General features: G+C 43.8%; 1 protein-coding gene across 6 annotated transcripts in view; it reads right to left on the minus strand.

Moving 5' to 3' along the window:
- Window positions 1-18,700, minus strand: part of CPNE4 (copine 4) — a 262,849-nt gene that overhangs the window by 3,969 nt on the left and 240,180 nt on the right. For all 6 annotated transcript variants that reach the window (XM_028750791.2, XM_028750792.2, XM_077916377.1 and 3 more), the window contains 5 exons: window positions 14,325-14,458; window positions 8,612-8,666; window positions 6,713-6,764; window positions 4,175-4,308; window positions 1,683-1,919 (listed from right to left, as the gene is read on the minus strand). In XM_028750791.2, coding sequence (XP_028606624.2) covers window positions 1,683-1,919; window positions 4,175-4,308; window positions 6,713-6,764; window positions 8,612-8,666; window positions 14,325-14,458 — 612 coding nt within the window. The remainder of the gene's footprint in view (window positions 1-1,682; window positions 1,920-4,174; window positions 4,309-6,712; window positions 6,765-8,611; window positions 8,667-14,324; window positions 14,459-18,700) is intronic.

Here is an 18,700-nt window from a genome sequence, read left to right on the forward strand (position 1 = left end):
ATGACAGTGACCCGAGAGATTCCATAAGCCTCTCCAGTGAATCAGAAGATTCCCAGAAGGGGGCGCCGATGGCCAGGGCAAGGGGGGTCCCAGGGGGGGACACACCAGAAGCAGGGGGCCTGCGGAGACTCCCAAAGCAGTAGCCAGGCTTCAATCAGGGCCAGCTTCCCCACCAGAGCGTAGTGGGGGGGAAGAGCCCTATAGGTCAGAGTCAGCGTCTCCTCCGGCAAGCAGGGAGGAGGAGTCAGACCCAGCTGGCATCCCCGAAGAGGGAAGCAGCGACAGGAGCAGTATAACGGTCAGAAGGAAGGTGGCAGGCTGGGCGCGCGTGCCAAGTTCAAATGTACAGGCGCGCGGGACAGCAGAAAACCCGGATTGGGAACCAGGTCCTAAAGCTCGCCGGAGGGAGGGGGAAGACTCAGGGGATTCAGTGTCAGAAGAGTCTAGGAAGGGCAAGACCTCGGCGGACAAGCGGACCCAGAGGAGGAGGGAGCAGAGGAAGAGGTGGAGCAAGGCTAGGGTCTTAAACTGGTGTCTGGGGGGAGGAGACTCAGACGGAGCTTCGGCGGTCTAGGGTTTAAGACGTAGAGCTGCGCGCCGTGGCTGTAAAAGAGAAACTGAACTTCAATAAAGACTATTTTATATAACGACGGACTGGCGTTGGTCCTCTGTGAGCTGGGACCTGAGGCAGCTCTGACAATAGGATTGCACTGTTGGTAGAAAGGTGGAAAGATATGCACTTGTTTTATGGGCTTGTGACAGTTTCACAAGTAAGTAGAGACAATGGAGTGCACCTCCAGGGGCGGGGTCAAACTGCTGGAGAATCACAGCTCCTGCTGTGGCTGCAGAGACAGGTAACATGCAGCTGCTGCCTCCTGCATTGTTTTTGCTGTGTTGGCAGCACCTAAGTGAGCTCTCTGGGCAGTGTGTATGGAGGTCCTAGGCTGCCCAGATGATAAGACCTCACTCTCAGCCTCGCTGATGTGGTCCAAAGGAAAACAGAGCAATACATTTGGCTCCAGTTTAGCTGCAGGAGTTACCGGAAGGAGGTGTACAAGATGCCATCTAACCGTCTTAGGGACTCCACTCTGGATTTGTGTAGGGTTTACTCCTTAGCCTCTCGAAGATGGGCAGACAGAGCCTTGCAATTAGTTCCCATATTATTAGACTCTCTGCCTCAAATTTTACTACTGGCTCCGCTCACAAACACCCATATGATTTATGTTCTAAAAGACATTGGGGGATACCTCCCAATGGAGGATTGTAAAATCATGACCTTCCAAATCTAATAAATCTGTATTTTTAAATTTTATCCATTCCCAAATCCAACAAATACATGAGGCGTCATAATATAATTTCAGGTCAGGCAGTGTTCTAAAAGACATTGGGGGATACTTCCCAATGGAGGATTCCTCTCCTCGCCCCAAGCAAATACTAGCTTAGGAAGAGGGATTTTCCTCGACTGCAGCAGAGAAAGAAAGGATTAGATTCCCCCTCTACACCTGCTCTAATACTATTAATTATCAGTCCTCCCACCACCAACTGACACAATTTGCATTTTTAAAAACCTGCACTGTTTGATCCTTAGTTGTGAAAACAGGGGTTGAGGCTCATCAATTTTACAGTCCCTGTACTAAGAAATAACACATTCCAAAAGAGAACACAGCGGAAAGTAATCTTACATGTTTGAAGTTTCTGAATGGCACAAACTGAACGATGTCGCGAAGAACAGGCTCTCCCTTGGGCGATCTCAGGATCCCATCGTCCCCATCCAGCATCTGCATGTCACTGAAATCAGCATTTCCTACTCCAACTATAATGACCGACATGGGGAGATGGGAGGCATGGACAATGGCTTCGCGTGTATCGGCCATGTCTGTGATGACGCCATCCGTCAGAATCAGCAAGATGAAATATTGCTATAGAAGGGTTGAAAAAGAAAATTTTTCTTTAAATATGCCTTTTATGTACACAAGCATATGCAGCATATAATTTTTTATGTACACAAGCATATGCAGCATATAATTTGAATAGTAATGGGGGATTTGCAACAAGGCACGATGCCAGGGGTATGAATAGTTGTGACTGATTTTCCCTCTATGTAACTTAGAATGGTCAACTGAATGACCAATCTAGTTGCTAAACAAGGCAGTATGAACTATTGTAAAGGTGGCAGAAATTACAGGCCATAGCCCTGTTCCATCTAAAGGTAGTCATAACTAACTTTCACTGAAAGCAAAAGGAATCATGTAAATGGAAAAGGTTTCAGTGGGGATTGTGGCCTCCAGGTTGTCACTCCTTCGCAGAAGGGGCTGAAGCACATACCAAAAAGTTGGATTGTGCAACTGAAGAGGATGTTAAACTGCTATGCATAGCTGTCAACCGTCCCTTATTTGGCGGGAAAGTCCCTTATCCCAGCGCCGTGTCCCGCTGCTGTCCCTTATTGATGATGTCCCTTAAATTTCCCGGGTTTCAAAGGAAGCAGCTCCTCTCCCTCCCTCCCTGCCGGCCAGGGAGGAGGGAGGCTCCAACTGTGTTGCTTGGCTGCGTTGCTCTTCCAATAAGGAGTCTAAGAACGACTGGGGGGGGGGGAGCTTGCATGCCTTGTGCCGATCAAATCGGCCGTGTTGCCTGGGGACTCGCTTTTGCTCAGCGCTTCCCAGTGGAGAGGTGACGGTGGTTTTCCTTGCTGCATCCCCTTTGCCGGGTTGGTGCGCTATGGGAACCACCGCTTGAGGCTTTGTTTGGCTGCTGGCTGGGCTTTCTGCTTTGGCTCGTAGGGGCTCAGAAGTTGAACATACCTGTGTTTGGAAAATCCCTTATTTTGGCTGCTGATCCCTTATTTTAAGGCTGCTGGTCCCTTATTTTCAAATCTGTAAGTTGACAGCTATGCTGCTATGTTATCCTAGTTGTTGTTTTTTTAATGGGCTTTTTGCATTTAGGAAAGTGACATGGAAATGCCCCGGAAAGTGTAGGATGAAGGAAAGTTCGGCAGGAAGATATGCCAACAGCCCCCAAGAAAATCAGAATGAATGCAGTACAAACACTCATTGTTGTTGCACGGTCTCTTAAACAAATCAGAACAAATGGTCAGTAAAAAAGGACAGACATATTCCAACATATTTGTGCAAGCAAATCGGGATGAATGCTGAACAAACAGGTTGTCCATCCTTTAGCTGGAGCTCTGTAGACCAAATGAACGGAACTGGACCATAGATGCATTACAGGCTGCAGAGGTTGTATGAACACAGCTATCTATCTGATTCTATGAAAATACATGTATATTTATTAACACTATTGTGCCTCATATAATGAAAAGGCACTGTTTCTGCCTTACATACACAAGGCAACACGATGACCAAGTGCAACAATGCAAGCCGTTTTCATCAGATAAGAAACTGTTATTGTTTCAATAATTCATTTGCAGTTTTATGAAGCATTTCCGTATCCTTCTGCTGTGCTGAAGAAGAATTCTACGAAACAGTGGGTATATCCGGAATCACTGTTCACTACGTCTGTTTGCGGACCACTTCGGAAGCGTTGGACGTCATAAAACAAAGCTTTACAGCTTGTTTTCATCAGATACAAATCTGACTCATTGCTTCTTTCAGAGACTTGCATAGCCTACAAAGACTTTCAGAGACTTATAAGACTTACGTTTATTTGGTTTCTATGTTTTCAAGACAATCCATCAAGAGTGCACATCTAGTGACTTTCAGAGATTTATAAGATTTCTGTTTATTTGATTTCTCATTTTGTTCAATGTTCCGTATAGACTATATAAAGAGTTTATATTGATATTGCATTGTTGTACTTGGTCATCGTGTTGCCTTGGATATTACTGATAATTGTTTGCAACACAGGGGTTTAATTGTTTGGTTGCTAACAGACACAAGAGCACACTATTCCATACTCACTGAATTAAGTGGAAACGGCTTCCTTCTTCCCCCATCCCCATCACTTCTTGGTTCCAGACCAAGTGCCCCAACTAAAATGAACCCTCCAAACTTGCATTGAAAAAGTAGGGGAAACCCATCCCTTTACCATCCCTAGGATAGCAAGCACACACGGGTTGTCAGAGTGTGTTCATGGGCAATTAATCTGTTATGCATTATTGAGGATGCAGCTGACACCCAAGGTCTAGTTTAGCTTGCCAGTCCGCTGTGATTCTCACCGATGCCTCCTTACTGTTGGTTTCTTCTGAGGCTGATTTAGCCACCTTCTGAATGATGGGAGCAATGTTTGTAGGCCCATAGAGCTGGAGCTTAGGCAGGCAGTTCTGATACGCCTCGACCACTCCTTGGATCCCTTACATTAAAAAGGGGGAAAGAACAGCAGAGAATGTCACGATCAATCATTAAGGAAAATATATTTGGGACAACGATTCCGTAGAGAGAGCCCCTCGTTTCTTCCTCCCCGCAAAAAGTTTCTTTTGAGTGATTCACGCCATTTCGCTTCCACTATCCTGCCAATTTATTCTGCGCAGCTGTGGCTCTGAAAGGTTTGCTCAAAGCCTCTCTCTCTCTCCCCTGCTGACCTGACCTCTTTCAGATGTTATGTAATATATAATTCATGAGCCAGCTTTTCTCCTCGCCAGCAGCATTTAAACGGTGCATTTTGCAGATATTAACCACCCTGGATGATATTAAAACACTTTGCAGGATGCATTAGTTTTCTATACCATAGAGGTCTTAAGATCTGGGCACTAGGGGATGTCCACTCCTTCAGCCCTGTAGATTTGAATGATTAGATGATAATAACTTTCTCTCTTGCTGCTTATAGTCAAATGTTTACTTGCAGTGAACCAGAGTGCAACAGACTGTGCCTTTTCTAAAGATCCATATTTGTTATATCGGGGCATATCTGAAAAAACATATCTGGAATCCTATTAAAATATTTGTCCACCATTTGCATAATTAATTTAAACTGTTCATATCCAACCTGGCTAGCATGGCAAGGTGGCTCGTATTTAAAACGCCACCCATGTTTTATATCAAGTCAGACCATTGGCCTATTTAGTTCAGTATTGTCTGCTGTGCACCAGGGCTAGGGGAGACCTGGGGTACCCCAAATGTCATGGGGCTCCAGTTACCATCATCCCTGACCACTGACCATGCTAGCTGGGATTGATGGGAATCTGGAGGACTATGGACCCCCACCTTAAGACTACACTGCCTTGGTAGTGGCTCTCTGGGTTTTCAGACACTGGTTGTTCCCCAGATGTCAGGGACTGTGCTGAGGAGGAATGGTGGGAGCCACCCCCTCCTCCTGATCCTGAATCTTCCCAGAAGCAGGAGGACAGGATAGATTTAGAACAGTGGTTTGAGAAGGGGCACAATTCAGAAAGGAGAAGCTGGGAAATACTGGATGGGGAACAGCTAGGAGAAGAAACACTAGAAGGGAGAGAGTTAACAGATTCACAGTCTCTGGATAGTATTCATCCCCCCTTCTCCAAAGTTATGGAGAGCTCAGAAAGCATTAGAATAGAAAGCACAGAGGCTACAAACTCAGATTACAAGACGTAGGACTGACGTAGATTAATAGGGGCGGAGGGGAGAGTGACCCTTAATTGGGAGCACCACCATCCTGGATAGATGCTTTCTTTTGTCCCTCGCTGTGTTTATTAAAGAAACTAACTGGTAAGAATATCCTTTTGTTTGATCTGCTCATTTACGGCCAAGGGGGAGCAAGCCGATTCCCTGAAGCCTGACACCAGCTATACATGAAGGTGCCAGGCCTTCAATCTGCAGCCTTTTCTACATGTGGCACTGCCTCATTTCATCTGTTTAAATTGAGTTTTAGACCACAAGCTATTTCCCCTTAGCTAACTGGTTCAGAGGTTCCCCAACTTCTTTGGACCAGTGGGTATATTTGTAAACCAGAGACGTTGTTGCGGGGCACCATACATTGCACCCAAGCATACACTGCAACCTATAATACTAGCTCCAATTAAATGTTTCTTTCCAGGATAATTTCACTGAGGTGGAAGGGACCCTGTGGAAGGCCAATGAGAGTGCATTCGCCATATGGCCATTCTTTGCACTAGCTGAGCAAAAGGAAGATTAAATCATAGCGGAAAGAGGGGATTTCCATTTCATTTCATTTCACTTTTAATTTGCATACCACCTTTATATATTACTATACACAAGGCGGTTTACAAGCTGAAGAAACATCAGAATATACAACGAAGATCACACGCCATCGAACAATCTGATCCCATACCAAAAAAAGTCAAAATAAAAACCTAACTTTAAAATTAACAACTTATATCAAATAAAGCAATATTCAATAATCCAGTATAATATACTAGGACATGATAAAATGAAATACCGGCAAATGATAATTACACAGAAATTCACTCTTAGCAATTACAACAAATAATTACTAAACTATAATCAATAAAAAGAGCAGCAAGTCACAATGCATAAAATACCAGAATGCGTACAAGACCATGTAAAAGGATCAAATAGAGGAACAAGACACACAACTTACATAATTATTAGTAATTTTTTTTAAAAAAAAAACATTAACCCCTCCCACTCTTTCACTAGAAGGAATCTAACAACTATAACTGTGTCTCCGTGACTCACATAGCATGTCCCATTATTTCTCAGAAGATAATGCAAACAACAGGCACAAAAATGACACGGTCTATAGCCAAATATATGTTACATCAGACACATCAGTCTCTTTGCCGTAACAAAATGATTACCTGCACATTCTGGGTTGTCTTCATTAAAGTTGATTGCAAAATCATGAGAGACCTATGGGCAACCCCCCAAAAAAATTAAATAACATTTTAGTTCAGAAAAGTGACTCAGGTTTTTCCTGCAGCAGATGGAGAATTCACACAGGCTGTCCCTATATAGACAGTCACTGAAAATTGTTTAAAGGATCCTTTTATTTTTTCATTTGAGTGTATTTAATTATCACACTGCCTCATACTTGTGGAATTTGTGTCAAGCATCTAGATTGCATGACTTGCTTTGATTGGAAAAGACAGCCAAATTAATGGTGGTCATTATTATTATGTTCATTACTTTCCCAGTTTCAGACAAGCTAATTCCATTGTGCATGTGTGAACATATGTGGAAGTAATTAAACTTTGGCTTAAAAGTGTATGTGACCAAACTTAACATTTCTTTAAATGCTTGTGGGCATAATTTTCATTCATACTACTAAGCACTTAATTGTACTATTTCAAGTGTATATCTTCCCAACAACGTATCAAGAGAAAAATGAATCAAATTTAACGTTCAAATATCATTGCCCCCCCCCCCTGCTTTTGCAAATCTATGCCTGTTTGAATTTCTAGCATCTTAATTTGTCTTATACTTCATTCACTTCAAGTAATGTTAGGAAAGGCACAACCATGTATTTTCCCTGTAACTGCAAACAAAGCATGTCTGTGAGCATAGAATGTGCGTGTTGGATGACTTTGCCATTACGTTTAAAAAGGGCCGCAAAGAGCATAATTCATCCTGCGCTGTGTTATTCCATTAAGGTTGTAAGTCAAAACAATATTATTGGCAACTGTAAATAGAATATCCAGTCACCCAGTCCAGTTCAGACATCACATTAAATCAGGTGTTATACTAAAGCAGTTGAACATGATGAGACGAAGTAGCAGCAAGCCTTGGGAGTGTGTGCTCTCCTCTTCTCCTCTGATGTGGAGTGAGGAGGTCAGAAATGTTCCCTTCTGATTTATCCGCAGCTTAGCTTGTCATCCAATGGTTAATAGTAACCATGGTTTGTTGGTTTGTCTGTTTTAAAAAACCAGCCTCATACTTCCAATGCTCTAATCAACCACAATTTATCAGATTTGGTCAACATGACAAGCAGTTATTCTAAGCTGAAGATTTCCCCCTTGCAACCACACTGGAGGGATAAATTGGAGTGCACAAGCTCAAACCTTACTGCAGCTCATTGACATTGTGCTAAACTATGGCTTGGCCTGATGTCCAAAACGGGTCAATGTACTGTATGTCCCCAGTAAGAACACTGCCATAAGCACTAATCACTAGTAGAGAGCTTTTCTAGCCTAGTAACTTCAGCTGTCTACTAAAAATGGATATGCATATTTCTTTATTTTCTATTGTTCTAGTTTATGCAATACCCCCGCCATCCTTTCACACAATGACCACCTTTGCGCTGGTTCTCAGACGCCATTCTTGAATCATAAACCATATTGCTTCGGTTCAAATGCATTCGCACCGCAAAGAAGAAGAAAGATTCCTCTGAGCAATTACATTAATCCTACCCCTTTGAAGCATTTGACACGCAGTCTCAATGCCAAATGTATTTTCTAAAAATAAGATTTGTCACAACAGGAGGGGGAACCGAGTGGCATGGGAACCCTGAAATATGGTAATATTCTGTGAAGAGCCAGAGGCCTTCAAATTATCTTCATTGGCAGAACGTTTAGGACTCGCAATTATGCACACAGCAATATAGCATGCACAGAGAGCTTCAGAGCTGCAAGAATCTTGGGGAACTCTAAAACTGCTTGGCGATCTCCCCCAGAGCCTTCAAAATCCTTTCTCAACTTGTATGTCTTTTCTCCAGCAATCTACCCACCAAGAGAATGAGGAAGATTCACCTGTACACCTACTTTATAGTCCGGAGGTATCCTGGCTCCAAAACCGTAGACTGGGAACATTTTGTCGCTGAAATCAAAAGGAAAACAAGGATGCGCTGTTATACTAAGCCCTTTTCATTTATTCACAAGAATATCTCGGTGCAAAAAGAAGGCTTGAAATAAGAACATTAGAAAAGGCCTGCTGCCTCAGGTCAAAGGCTCATCATTCTGGCACACTCCTCCATTGTCTCCTGAGACAGATGGATGCCAACTCTAGTGTGTAAATGCTACCCTTAAAGGTAAAGGTACCCCTGACCATTAGGTCCAATCGTGACCAACTCTGGGGTTGCGGTGCTCATCTCGCTTCATTGGCCGAGGGAGCCGGCGTACAGCTTCTGGGTCATGTGGCCAGCATGACTAAGCCGCTTCTGACGAACCAGAGCAGCGCACGGAAACGCCGTTTACTTTCCTGCCAGAGCGGTACCTATTTATCTACTTGCACTTTGACATGCTCTCGAATTGCTAGGTTGACAGGAGCAGGGACCAAGCAACAGGAGCTCACCCCGTCACGGGGATTTGAACCGCCGACCTTCTGATTGGCAATCCTAGGCTCTGTGGTTTAACCCACAGCGCCACCCGCATCCCATGCTACCCTTACCCACCCAATAGAATACAGTGGCTCCTCATTGTGTTTTCTGCATGGATCACAACAAACGCAGTGTGTTGTTGCCTTGTCCTGCACCATATTAGCAATCAGTCTCAGAAATACGGGTTAGCATCTTTTACATGGTGGTGATAGTCCCGTCCCCCTTCAACAAGGGCTGTCAAAAGCAAAGTAGGTGATGCAACTTTAATTTTATGTTAATTGCCTGCTGATTGCCTACACTGATTAAACGCTGGTAGAAGTAGGGAAGCCCTGTTTAATAATCAGGAATTGATATGCAAAAATATTCAGGAGACTAAGAAATCAGAACAACAACAACAAAGATTAAAAGGACTGAAAACTCTGCTCTACCAAAGAGGAATCAGAATTGGATTTAGAAACACCCTCCTCCTTTTCTTTATCTAAAGGGCAAGAGGAATCAGTTAGAATAGTTCAGGATACTGTTCTGCCCACAATTACATGCACATCTGTGTGTGCGCGGAACTGTGTACCCTACTGCAACCTTGGTCTATTCACTTGGATAATACCACGGGCAACAAAATCTCACTCTACTCACTAATCCTATGATTGAAACAACCAATAAAGGTGGTATTCAACTAAGGTTTACTCAGGGTAGAGCTGCTGAAAACAGTGGCCCCAACCTAGCCATGTTCTACTCTGAGTGAAAACTAGTTGTGTAGTAAACTACATATTCAGAAGTTTCTGGTACCCTTTGATATACATAAAGGTTCTGAAGCCTTTACGCCACCATATAAGTTTCATAATAATTTCCATTTTAAGAAGGCAAATGGCCCTGCTCTTTTGTTAAATCTAGCAAAAGTTGCTCATCTTCTATATCCTATTACCTACTAATTTTCTTTAACTCAGGTGTAGGGGACCTTTTGTCCCCCCAAATGTCACTGAACTACAACTTCCCCCATCCCCAGTAATTATAACTCCCAAATGGTAAACTAGGTCCCTTAACTCCTGTTTACCTTCCAGCATATTTGTGTGGATACTAACATTGCGTTTCAAGAAGCTTCCTCTAAAATGCATAGTAGATTTCAAGTGCAATGGCTTATGTTCATTATTACATAACCAAATGCATTGGTGGGCCTTGGAAAACTACAGTAAGATAGTAGAGTCGGTGTGTGTGTGTTTTTACAAGATCACATGATAAATGTTTAAAAAACAGATTAAAATATATGCACCTACTTTAATGACTGCCAGTTTTACATTCCACACCCCACCCCTACAAATTACTCCCGAGGTGCCTTGGGGAAGTGGAATCTGCTGACTATGAAAAAATGTGTGTCTATAATTGAGCTTTTAAGTGCACGGGGATGCAAAATGCAAGTGCGCTACCTACAAGAGGAATAATTAATGAACATGGGGAATACACATGCCCTGAAGCTAACTTCTGAAAGGCATCTATGAGTGAATTAACTAGCCAAGCTAAATCTAAATACTAAACCCATAAATTTCACTGATCAACATTAAAAGAAGCTGCTCTGGCAAAACTCACGCTCGCTCCCCACAACTCCACGAAATGACTTCTCAGATGTGTAGGCTAAGCACAAAGATGGAGTAAGCATCTATTTTTAAGACAACCATCAAAGTTTAGGAATAAATGAGGGAGGAACAAAGACATGGAGGTGCCTTATACTGCTCCGCCATTGGGCCAAATAGCTCAGTATTTGTTATATTGCCCAGGCTAGCCAATGGGGTAAAGGTAAAGGTAACGGGACCCCTGACCATTAGGTCCAGTCATGGCTGACTCTGGGGTTGCGGTGCTCATCTCACTTTATTGCCCGAGGGAACCGGCATACAGCTTCTGGGTCATGTGGCCAGCATGAGTAAGCCGCTTCTGGCGAACCAGAGCAGTGTATGGAAACGCCACTTACCTTCCCATCGGAGCGGTACCTATTTATCTACTTGCACTTTGAGGTGCTTTCGAACTGCTAGTTGGCAGGAGCAGGGACCGAGCAATGGGAGCTCACCCCGTTGCAGGGATTCAAACCACCAACCTTCTGATCTGCAAGTCCTAGGCTCAGTGGTTTAACCCCCAGCGCCACCCGCGTCCCTCGCCAATGGGGTAGACAATTGTTATTGTGGTATCATGGGGCAGCCAATTGTTTTAGACCAGGGGTGGCCAACTCCCAAGAGACTGCGATCTGTTGTTGAGCTTTTTTTTAGGAAGGTGGAAGGCCCATTTTGGAGGGGGGTCGGGTCAAAGTTGTTGAATTTTTTCAGGAAGGAGGTAAAATGTTGAGGGGTTTTTTAGGGGAGCCACAGTTGTTCAGCTTCTTAGGGGGGAGCCAATGATCTACCAGTGAACTACCACAGACTTCCAGTGATCTACCTGTTGGACATGCCTGTTTTAGACTAATACTTGAACTAGGATAATAGGAGAGGGGGGTCTCTTAAGTGGTGGTCCCCCATTTGTGGAATGCTCTTCCTAGTGAGGTGCACCTGGATCCATCATTGTTAAATTTCAGGAGAAATCTGAAAACATTTCTGTTTGCAGCTGAAGAACACTGTTCCTAGCAACCCCAATATAACTGGATGCAAAGTTTTTAATGCTGTTTGTAGGATGTTTTAACTGCAACTGCTTTTAGATGTTTTTCACTGTAATTCTTTTTATAATGTTTTAACTGTTTTAGAATATTCCTGCTTTGCATTCATTTTAAATTGTAGGTCTGTTTGCGACTCTGTGCTCCTTTGAGAGGAAAGCTGGGTAGAAACTGAATCCATCCATAGAATAGGTTAAAACACAAATAGCTACTTAGGATAATGTGTTGCAACAGGACATACAGCATGATGCTGTAACCAAATTCAAGCTGATAGTGTATCATATTTAGGGCCACATGTTAAAATGGCACTTTCATTTAAAGGTTATTTAAACATAAAGCTTCATGCACACATTTGCTAAGCTGGGAACACTGATTAAGCCTGCAGTCCTATTTATATACCTGGGAGTAGGTTTCAGAACTTCTGAGTAGACCCACCTAGGATGTTTAGCCAATCTTTCATTGCACCCACTTTGTAGATACAGTGAAACCTCGGTTCCTGAATGCCTCCGTTTTGGGATTTTTCGGCTCCCAAACGCCGAAAACCCGGAAATAACTGCTCCAGTTTTCAAATGATTTTCGGAAGCCAAACGGAGGCTGTCGAATGTTTTGGAAGTCGAATGGTCTCTTCAGGAACGGATTACGTTCAACAACAGTGGTTTGACTGTACAGTGGTACCTCAGGTTACATACGCTTCAGGTTACATACTTCGCTAACCCAGAAATATTACCTCGGGTTAAGAACTTTGCTTCAGGATGAGAACAGAAATTGTGCTCCAGCGGCGCGGTGGCAGCAGGAGGCCCCATTAGCTAAAGTGGTGCTTTAGGTTAAGAACAGTTTCAGGTTAAGAACGGACCTCCGGAACGAATTAAGTGCTTAACCTGAGGTACCACTGTATAACAAATCAATGTTACTGCTACTATTTTTCTTATCCGAAACTTAGTTTACAATCTGAAGGGCTTGCTGGTAGTAGCTCAAAAGGAAAGACTAAATTGCGAGTCAGCTTCCAAGGAAGGGAAGTGCAATGGTCACAGGGGAGATGCAGAGTCACGAAGGCACAGGAAACTTCATTTCTTCTTTGTGCTCCCCAACCCACAGCCAGAAGCGTTGCTTGTTTCATGAATTCTAAACTCGAGAACTTTCCTATTGACTGGAAATGCAATTCCTGGGATTATAAGAAGAATTGATGCCATGTGACTGTGGGGAAAGGATGGAGGAAGGAGGCAGTCAATAGTAATCATTTCTTATCCCTGCTCTTTGCTGGCACTCATATAATCGGTCGTTCTCCGGGGATTTCATTCCAATTTGCAGAAGTTCCATTTATGCTCCTCTAGCAGAGTTCCACTCAACTCTTTCACTTGCCTTTCAAAAACGGTTTCATTACCATGCAAATAGCAATCCTTTGAAGCTGGCTAATTACTGCACCCTGTCGTGTAATACATGGAATACAACAGTAAACTCCTCGAGAATGATCTAGAAGGCATTATTAGCATCAGGGCTGACAAGGCACTCCCTGTCAACTTGACAGCCGACATTTCAGACTGGTAAATAGGTTCTGGGTACCACATACCACAAGGTCCTGTGTGAGTGCCTGGAGGCGGTTGGAGCATGGATGGCGGCTAACAGATTGAGGTTGAATCCTGACAAGACTGAAGTCCTGTTTTGGGGGACAGGGGGTGGGCAGGGGTGGGGGACTCCCTGGTCCTGAATGGGGAAACTGTGCCCCAGAAGGACCAGGTGTGCAGTCTGGGAGTCATTTTGGACTCACAGCTTTCCATGGAGGCGCAGGTCAATTCTGTGTCCAGGGCAGCTGTTTATCAGCTCTGTCTGGTACGCAGGCTGAGACCCTACCTGCCTGCGGACTGTCTCGCCAGAGTGGTGCATGATCTAGTTATCTCCCGCTTGGACTACTGCAATGCGCTCTACGTGGGCCTACCTTTGAAGGTGACCTGGAAACTGCAATTAATCCAGAATGTGGCAGCTAGACTGGTGACTGGGAGTGGCCGCCAGGACCACATAACACCAGTCCTGAGAGATCTGCATTGGCTCCCAGTATGTTTCCGAGCACGATTCAAAGTGTTGGTGCTGACCTTTTTTCACACTGAAGAGGTAAGCAGATAGAAGCTCTGATACTCAACCAAGGATTCAAATGATCAGTGGGATTTTTCTGCACGCTTTTCTTGCCATTCTGTGGAATCTACGTATATGTTTTACATAAAACGCTCAGGGTGCCTTCAGAGTGTCACTGTTTTGCCGGAGAGATTTAAGCACATACCATAACTTATTGGATTTGTGCAGTTAAAGTGGGTTCAAGAGCTGTCGCCACACTGCAACAAATCTGCTTTTAAAAAAAGAATCAGACTTTTTGTGTTTTGGAACGTGAAGGGGAATGAATGAATGATTAACAGGGTATAAACACCCTGCAGACTCAGGGTTGCACTAAAGCTTGCAGCACTTAACCACCAGCTTTGACATATTATTTGAATGCTGTGCTGTAGAAATGACTCTGAAAGAAGTGTTGTTATCTTCTCACCTGTCATAGTCTTGGCAGATCTCCCCAACAGCTACCAGTGCCTTCAAGTATTCGTTCGGCTGATAGGGGTGGATATAGTGGAGTGAACAGCTGTTCCGGGGATCGCCGTTTGAGGCTGTAAAATCTATAGCTACCTGGAAAAGAATGGAGGGGGAAACAAGATATACTGTATAGCTTCTCTGCCGTGTGCTTCCGTCTTCCTTTTCACGCTTCCCTAAATCTGCCTCTGACTGTAGACCCAGGACAGGTTACAAATCACAAAAAGCAAAACCAGCATCAATAAAACTCACACAGCATACCAAAAAAGCAGCAACATTTAAAAGCAACATTTTTTTATTTTTACTATATATTTTTGTAGCCCGTCTTTCCACTAGACATGCGCAAGGCACTGGGGGGGCGGGGAGGAGTGGGCAGGAGGAAATAAATTCACAATGAAACATAAAAACAGCAAATGGCAACAAAACAGCAATACAGACCCAGAATTGACATCAGCCAAAATATAGTAGAGAATATGACTTAGGATTTCCAAAAGGTCCAAGGCCTATTGAAAGAAGATCTTAAGAACCGTACTGTATTCAGCATGAATAGACATCATGTTCAATTCATTCTCAGAGGAGTTATCTGAGGTAGATCACTTTCCTCTGAATAAACAGAGAACTGAGATTGTAAGGTGGTGACTTCCTTTCCCCTCTAAGGCACTACAGTACTTGGCTTGTTTCCCTGAGGAATGCGGTGTAGTAAATGTTTTGGGACTACAATAATAATAATAATAATAATAATAATAATAATAATAATAATAAATTTTATTTATATCCCGCTCTCCCCAGCCGAAGCAGGGCTCAGGGCGGCTAACAACAATAAAACAGTACAAAAGTACAACATAAACAACATTCTAAAATCATTCATTATAAAAATTAATTACTCCCATCATCCCTAGCTAAAAGGACCAGTGGTCAGGGATGATGGGAGTTGTAGTCCCAAAACATCTGGCAGGTCGAGTTTGCCTATGCCTGATCAAGGGTGTAGATGGGTAGGGATTTGGCTTTGGGAACATCACTATTCCAGGACACTCATCCCAATTTCACCCCACTCCCACACCAACTTTCTACAAAGGGTAGCTAAGGAAAGATAGGGGGCCAAGAGTTGAACATGGATGGGTCAGGATAGGCAGTCCAATTACACAAACTGAAGCAGAGCTGGAGACCATACTGCCCTCCCCAGCCAAGCGCACAGACACACAATGGAGATATCTAAACAGAGCAAATGCAGGAGGAAAAAATAATCACACATACTCCAGGTGAAGCCTTCTAGAACAGCAGCTAAGGGAGCTCATCATCAGTGATCAGAGGGGAAGGCACCTCTGACCCCCCCGGCAATTTTAGTGCTGCCAAAAATGCTTCTCCATCTTTCCAACTAATTTCCAAAGCAAACTGCAAATGCCGGCAAATCTCAGCATGCTTAATCACATTATTTGTTTCAAGAAAACTTATCGGTGTAAAACAAATGAAACACACCGTCTCTTCCAATTATATTACAATGTTCATTTGTTTAATTATAAGCTCAAAGCATGCAGAGCTTAATTTAATCCCCCACACTCAGGTGCTTTCAGGTTCACACATCTGTCTAACATAAAATCGCTGCAAAATTAAAATGTTCTACATTGGGGGTATGTGTGTGTCTATCTGTGTGTGTGTGTCTATCTATATATATATACATATATCTCCACACACACACACACACTCCAGGCAGTGTCATATGCCTACATTCATTTCATTCTCGCTGCTCAAACTTTATTATGATTACTATAAAACTAATAATTGGTATTTCACTTTCCATACCCAAATAATTTCATAAGCTAATTAACCGTTCCTCATTTCTTTTACCAGATGGGAGAGAGCTTGAAGGTGAGCCAGGAGGCAGAATTAAAATTTGAGCTTTGAACAAATTTTGATACACCATGCCCTCGTTTCTGAGAGACGAGAGTCATCTGGCAGTAAAAAAAAAAAAAAAAAAAAAAGTAAAAATAAAGTTTTACTTAACCTTTTATAGAGCCCACGGTTTCTCTTTTTGGAAATGTCTTAGTGTTTTTCTAGATCACTGAAAATGGGATTGTGTCATCGTGGAGTCTCCTCAGTGAACCAGGACAAACATGCAAGACAAACGGGATGATCGTATGAACTGAAATAATAAAAATGGAATGGAAGTTTAAAGGGGGGGGTGGGAGTTAGTCACACAAAGAGTAAAGAGGTTTCTACCTGAAGACAAAAAAATAACAGCTGGAAAGTATAGAGGAAGGAGAGTTGGTGGTTGCCAGCCAAGTCTCACAAGGCAAAGATGTCATAGGTAAAGGGACCCCTGACCATCAGGTCCAGTCGTGACCAACTCTGGGGTTGCGGCGCTCATCTTGCTTTATTGCCTGAGGGAGCCGGCGTACAGCTTCCGGGTCATGTGGCCAGCATGACTAAGCTGCTTCTGGTGAACCAGAGCAGCGCACGGAAACGCTGTTTACCTTCCTGCTGGAGCAGTACCTATTTATCTACTTGCTCTTTGATGTGCTTTCGAACTGCTAGGTAGGCAGGAGCAGGGACTGAGTAATGGGAGCTCACCCCATTGCGGGGATTCGAATCGCTGACCTTCTGATCGGCAAGTCCTAGGCTCTGTGGTTTAACCCACAGCGCCACCCGCGTCCCCTAAAGATGTCATAAGCAAGGCCTTATCTGAAGATTGTAGCGTATGGAGGTATGGATATACAGTGGTACCTCGGGTTACAGACACTTCAGGTTACAGACTCCGCTAACCCAGAAATAGTACTTCGGGTTAAGAACTTTGCTTCAGGATGAGAACAGAAATTGTGCTCTGGTGGCGCGGCGGCAGTGGGAGGCCCCATTAGCTAATGTGGTGCTTCAGGTTAAGAACAGTTTCAGGTTAAGAATGGACCTCCGGAACGAATTAAGTACTTAACCCGAGATACCACTGTGTGTGTGTGTGTGTGTGTGTGTGTGTGTGTGTGTGTGTATACACCCCCCCTTACAACGGGTCACCCACCTTTTGCAGCCAGGAGGTAGTGCACTTTGAATTTTGAGAGAGTGCTGGAGGTGCCAGTCACAAAACCATAACAGAACATTTAATGCCTGCCATGGGGGCAGGAGGAGGAGATGTGGAAGCCCTTGACTCTATATCAACCTGACCTATATCTCCCTCCTCTTGCACCTGTTCTTATCTCTCCAATCCCACAGCTTCTCCTGCCTCTGACCCTCCTCTCCTGGAAGTTACAGGCTCCCGCCAGATCACTGATCCCTTCTTCCCAGTCAGTCAGTCAGTCTGTCAGCCTCTAGCCCCACTTCTTCTTCTGCCCACTCATCAGTATCCAGCCACCACTCCTCTGTGCCCAGCACATAGGTCATCTCTCAGTTTCTCAGTTTCCCAGTCTTAAGTTCAGTTCCCCATGTCTCTACATCAGTTTGCTTTCTTAAAAAAAGTAAAAAGGGGTCCTCGTGAAAATTTATCAGCATTTTTGTTTGAATTTCTCCTTACACATTTTTGCATGTGATTTTTCCTGATAGAAACAGCTATTCCCCCTACTAAAATGCATCTTTGAATGTTACTGTTGTAAATATATGCATTTGCAGGCACACTTTATACCCTGGGTATTTGCATTTTTGTATACCTTTCACGGGTGGAAAACTGCATTGCAAAATTTGGAGAAGTATGAGTCTATTTCGCTTCGCATGTTTTTTTCGGAAAGTGCAAATTAGCTACGTTCCCCATTAAACGTCAAATGAATCTCCCTCGTGAAAAAGGGTGTCTGCTTGCACAAACTGAGTCAAGTCAATTTTTTGCAGCTCCTCCCCTGCCTACTGCAGCATCTACTGTAGAGCGTCTCCCAATCCCTGGGAGCCGGATGGGGTGGATAGGTGAAAATCAGGTACCCCAACATTTGTGAGTGGATGCACTTTAAAGTAAGGAAGAGCCAACAGTGGACACAACCCACAAAGTGTTATCCAGTCTGGGCACATCACGCTGGGTTTATGGGCAACTGATTCCCTCCCTTGAATTGAATCAGAAACTTCCATTTCCCCACTCATACACTCATTGTACTCAAAAGAGCTACATGGAAACTTCAGCTGTGTGAGCTATGAGATTATTTTCTCTTTGGCGCCTAATGCAATGCCACCCAATTGCCCTGGTCAGCACAGATCCAGATTCAAAGAGCATTTTTGCATAGAGGCATCCTGCCCTCAAAGGGATGGCTTGATCATGATGTCTTTTAAAATGATCCTGAAAGGACCACACATTTGCTTTTATTTATCGGAGAGGTTCTTTCCAGCCAAAAATGATGTGCTTACAAAGGATGTGCAGAGCATCTTCAGAGCACG

Source organism: Podarcis muralis, chromosome 12, assembly GCF_964188315.1.
Source record: "Podarcis muralis chromosome 12, rPodMur119.hap1.1, whole genome shotgun sequence".
Lineage (NCBI taxonomy): Eukaryota > Metazoa > Chordata > Lepidosauria > Squamata > Lacertidae > Podarcis > Podarcis muralis.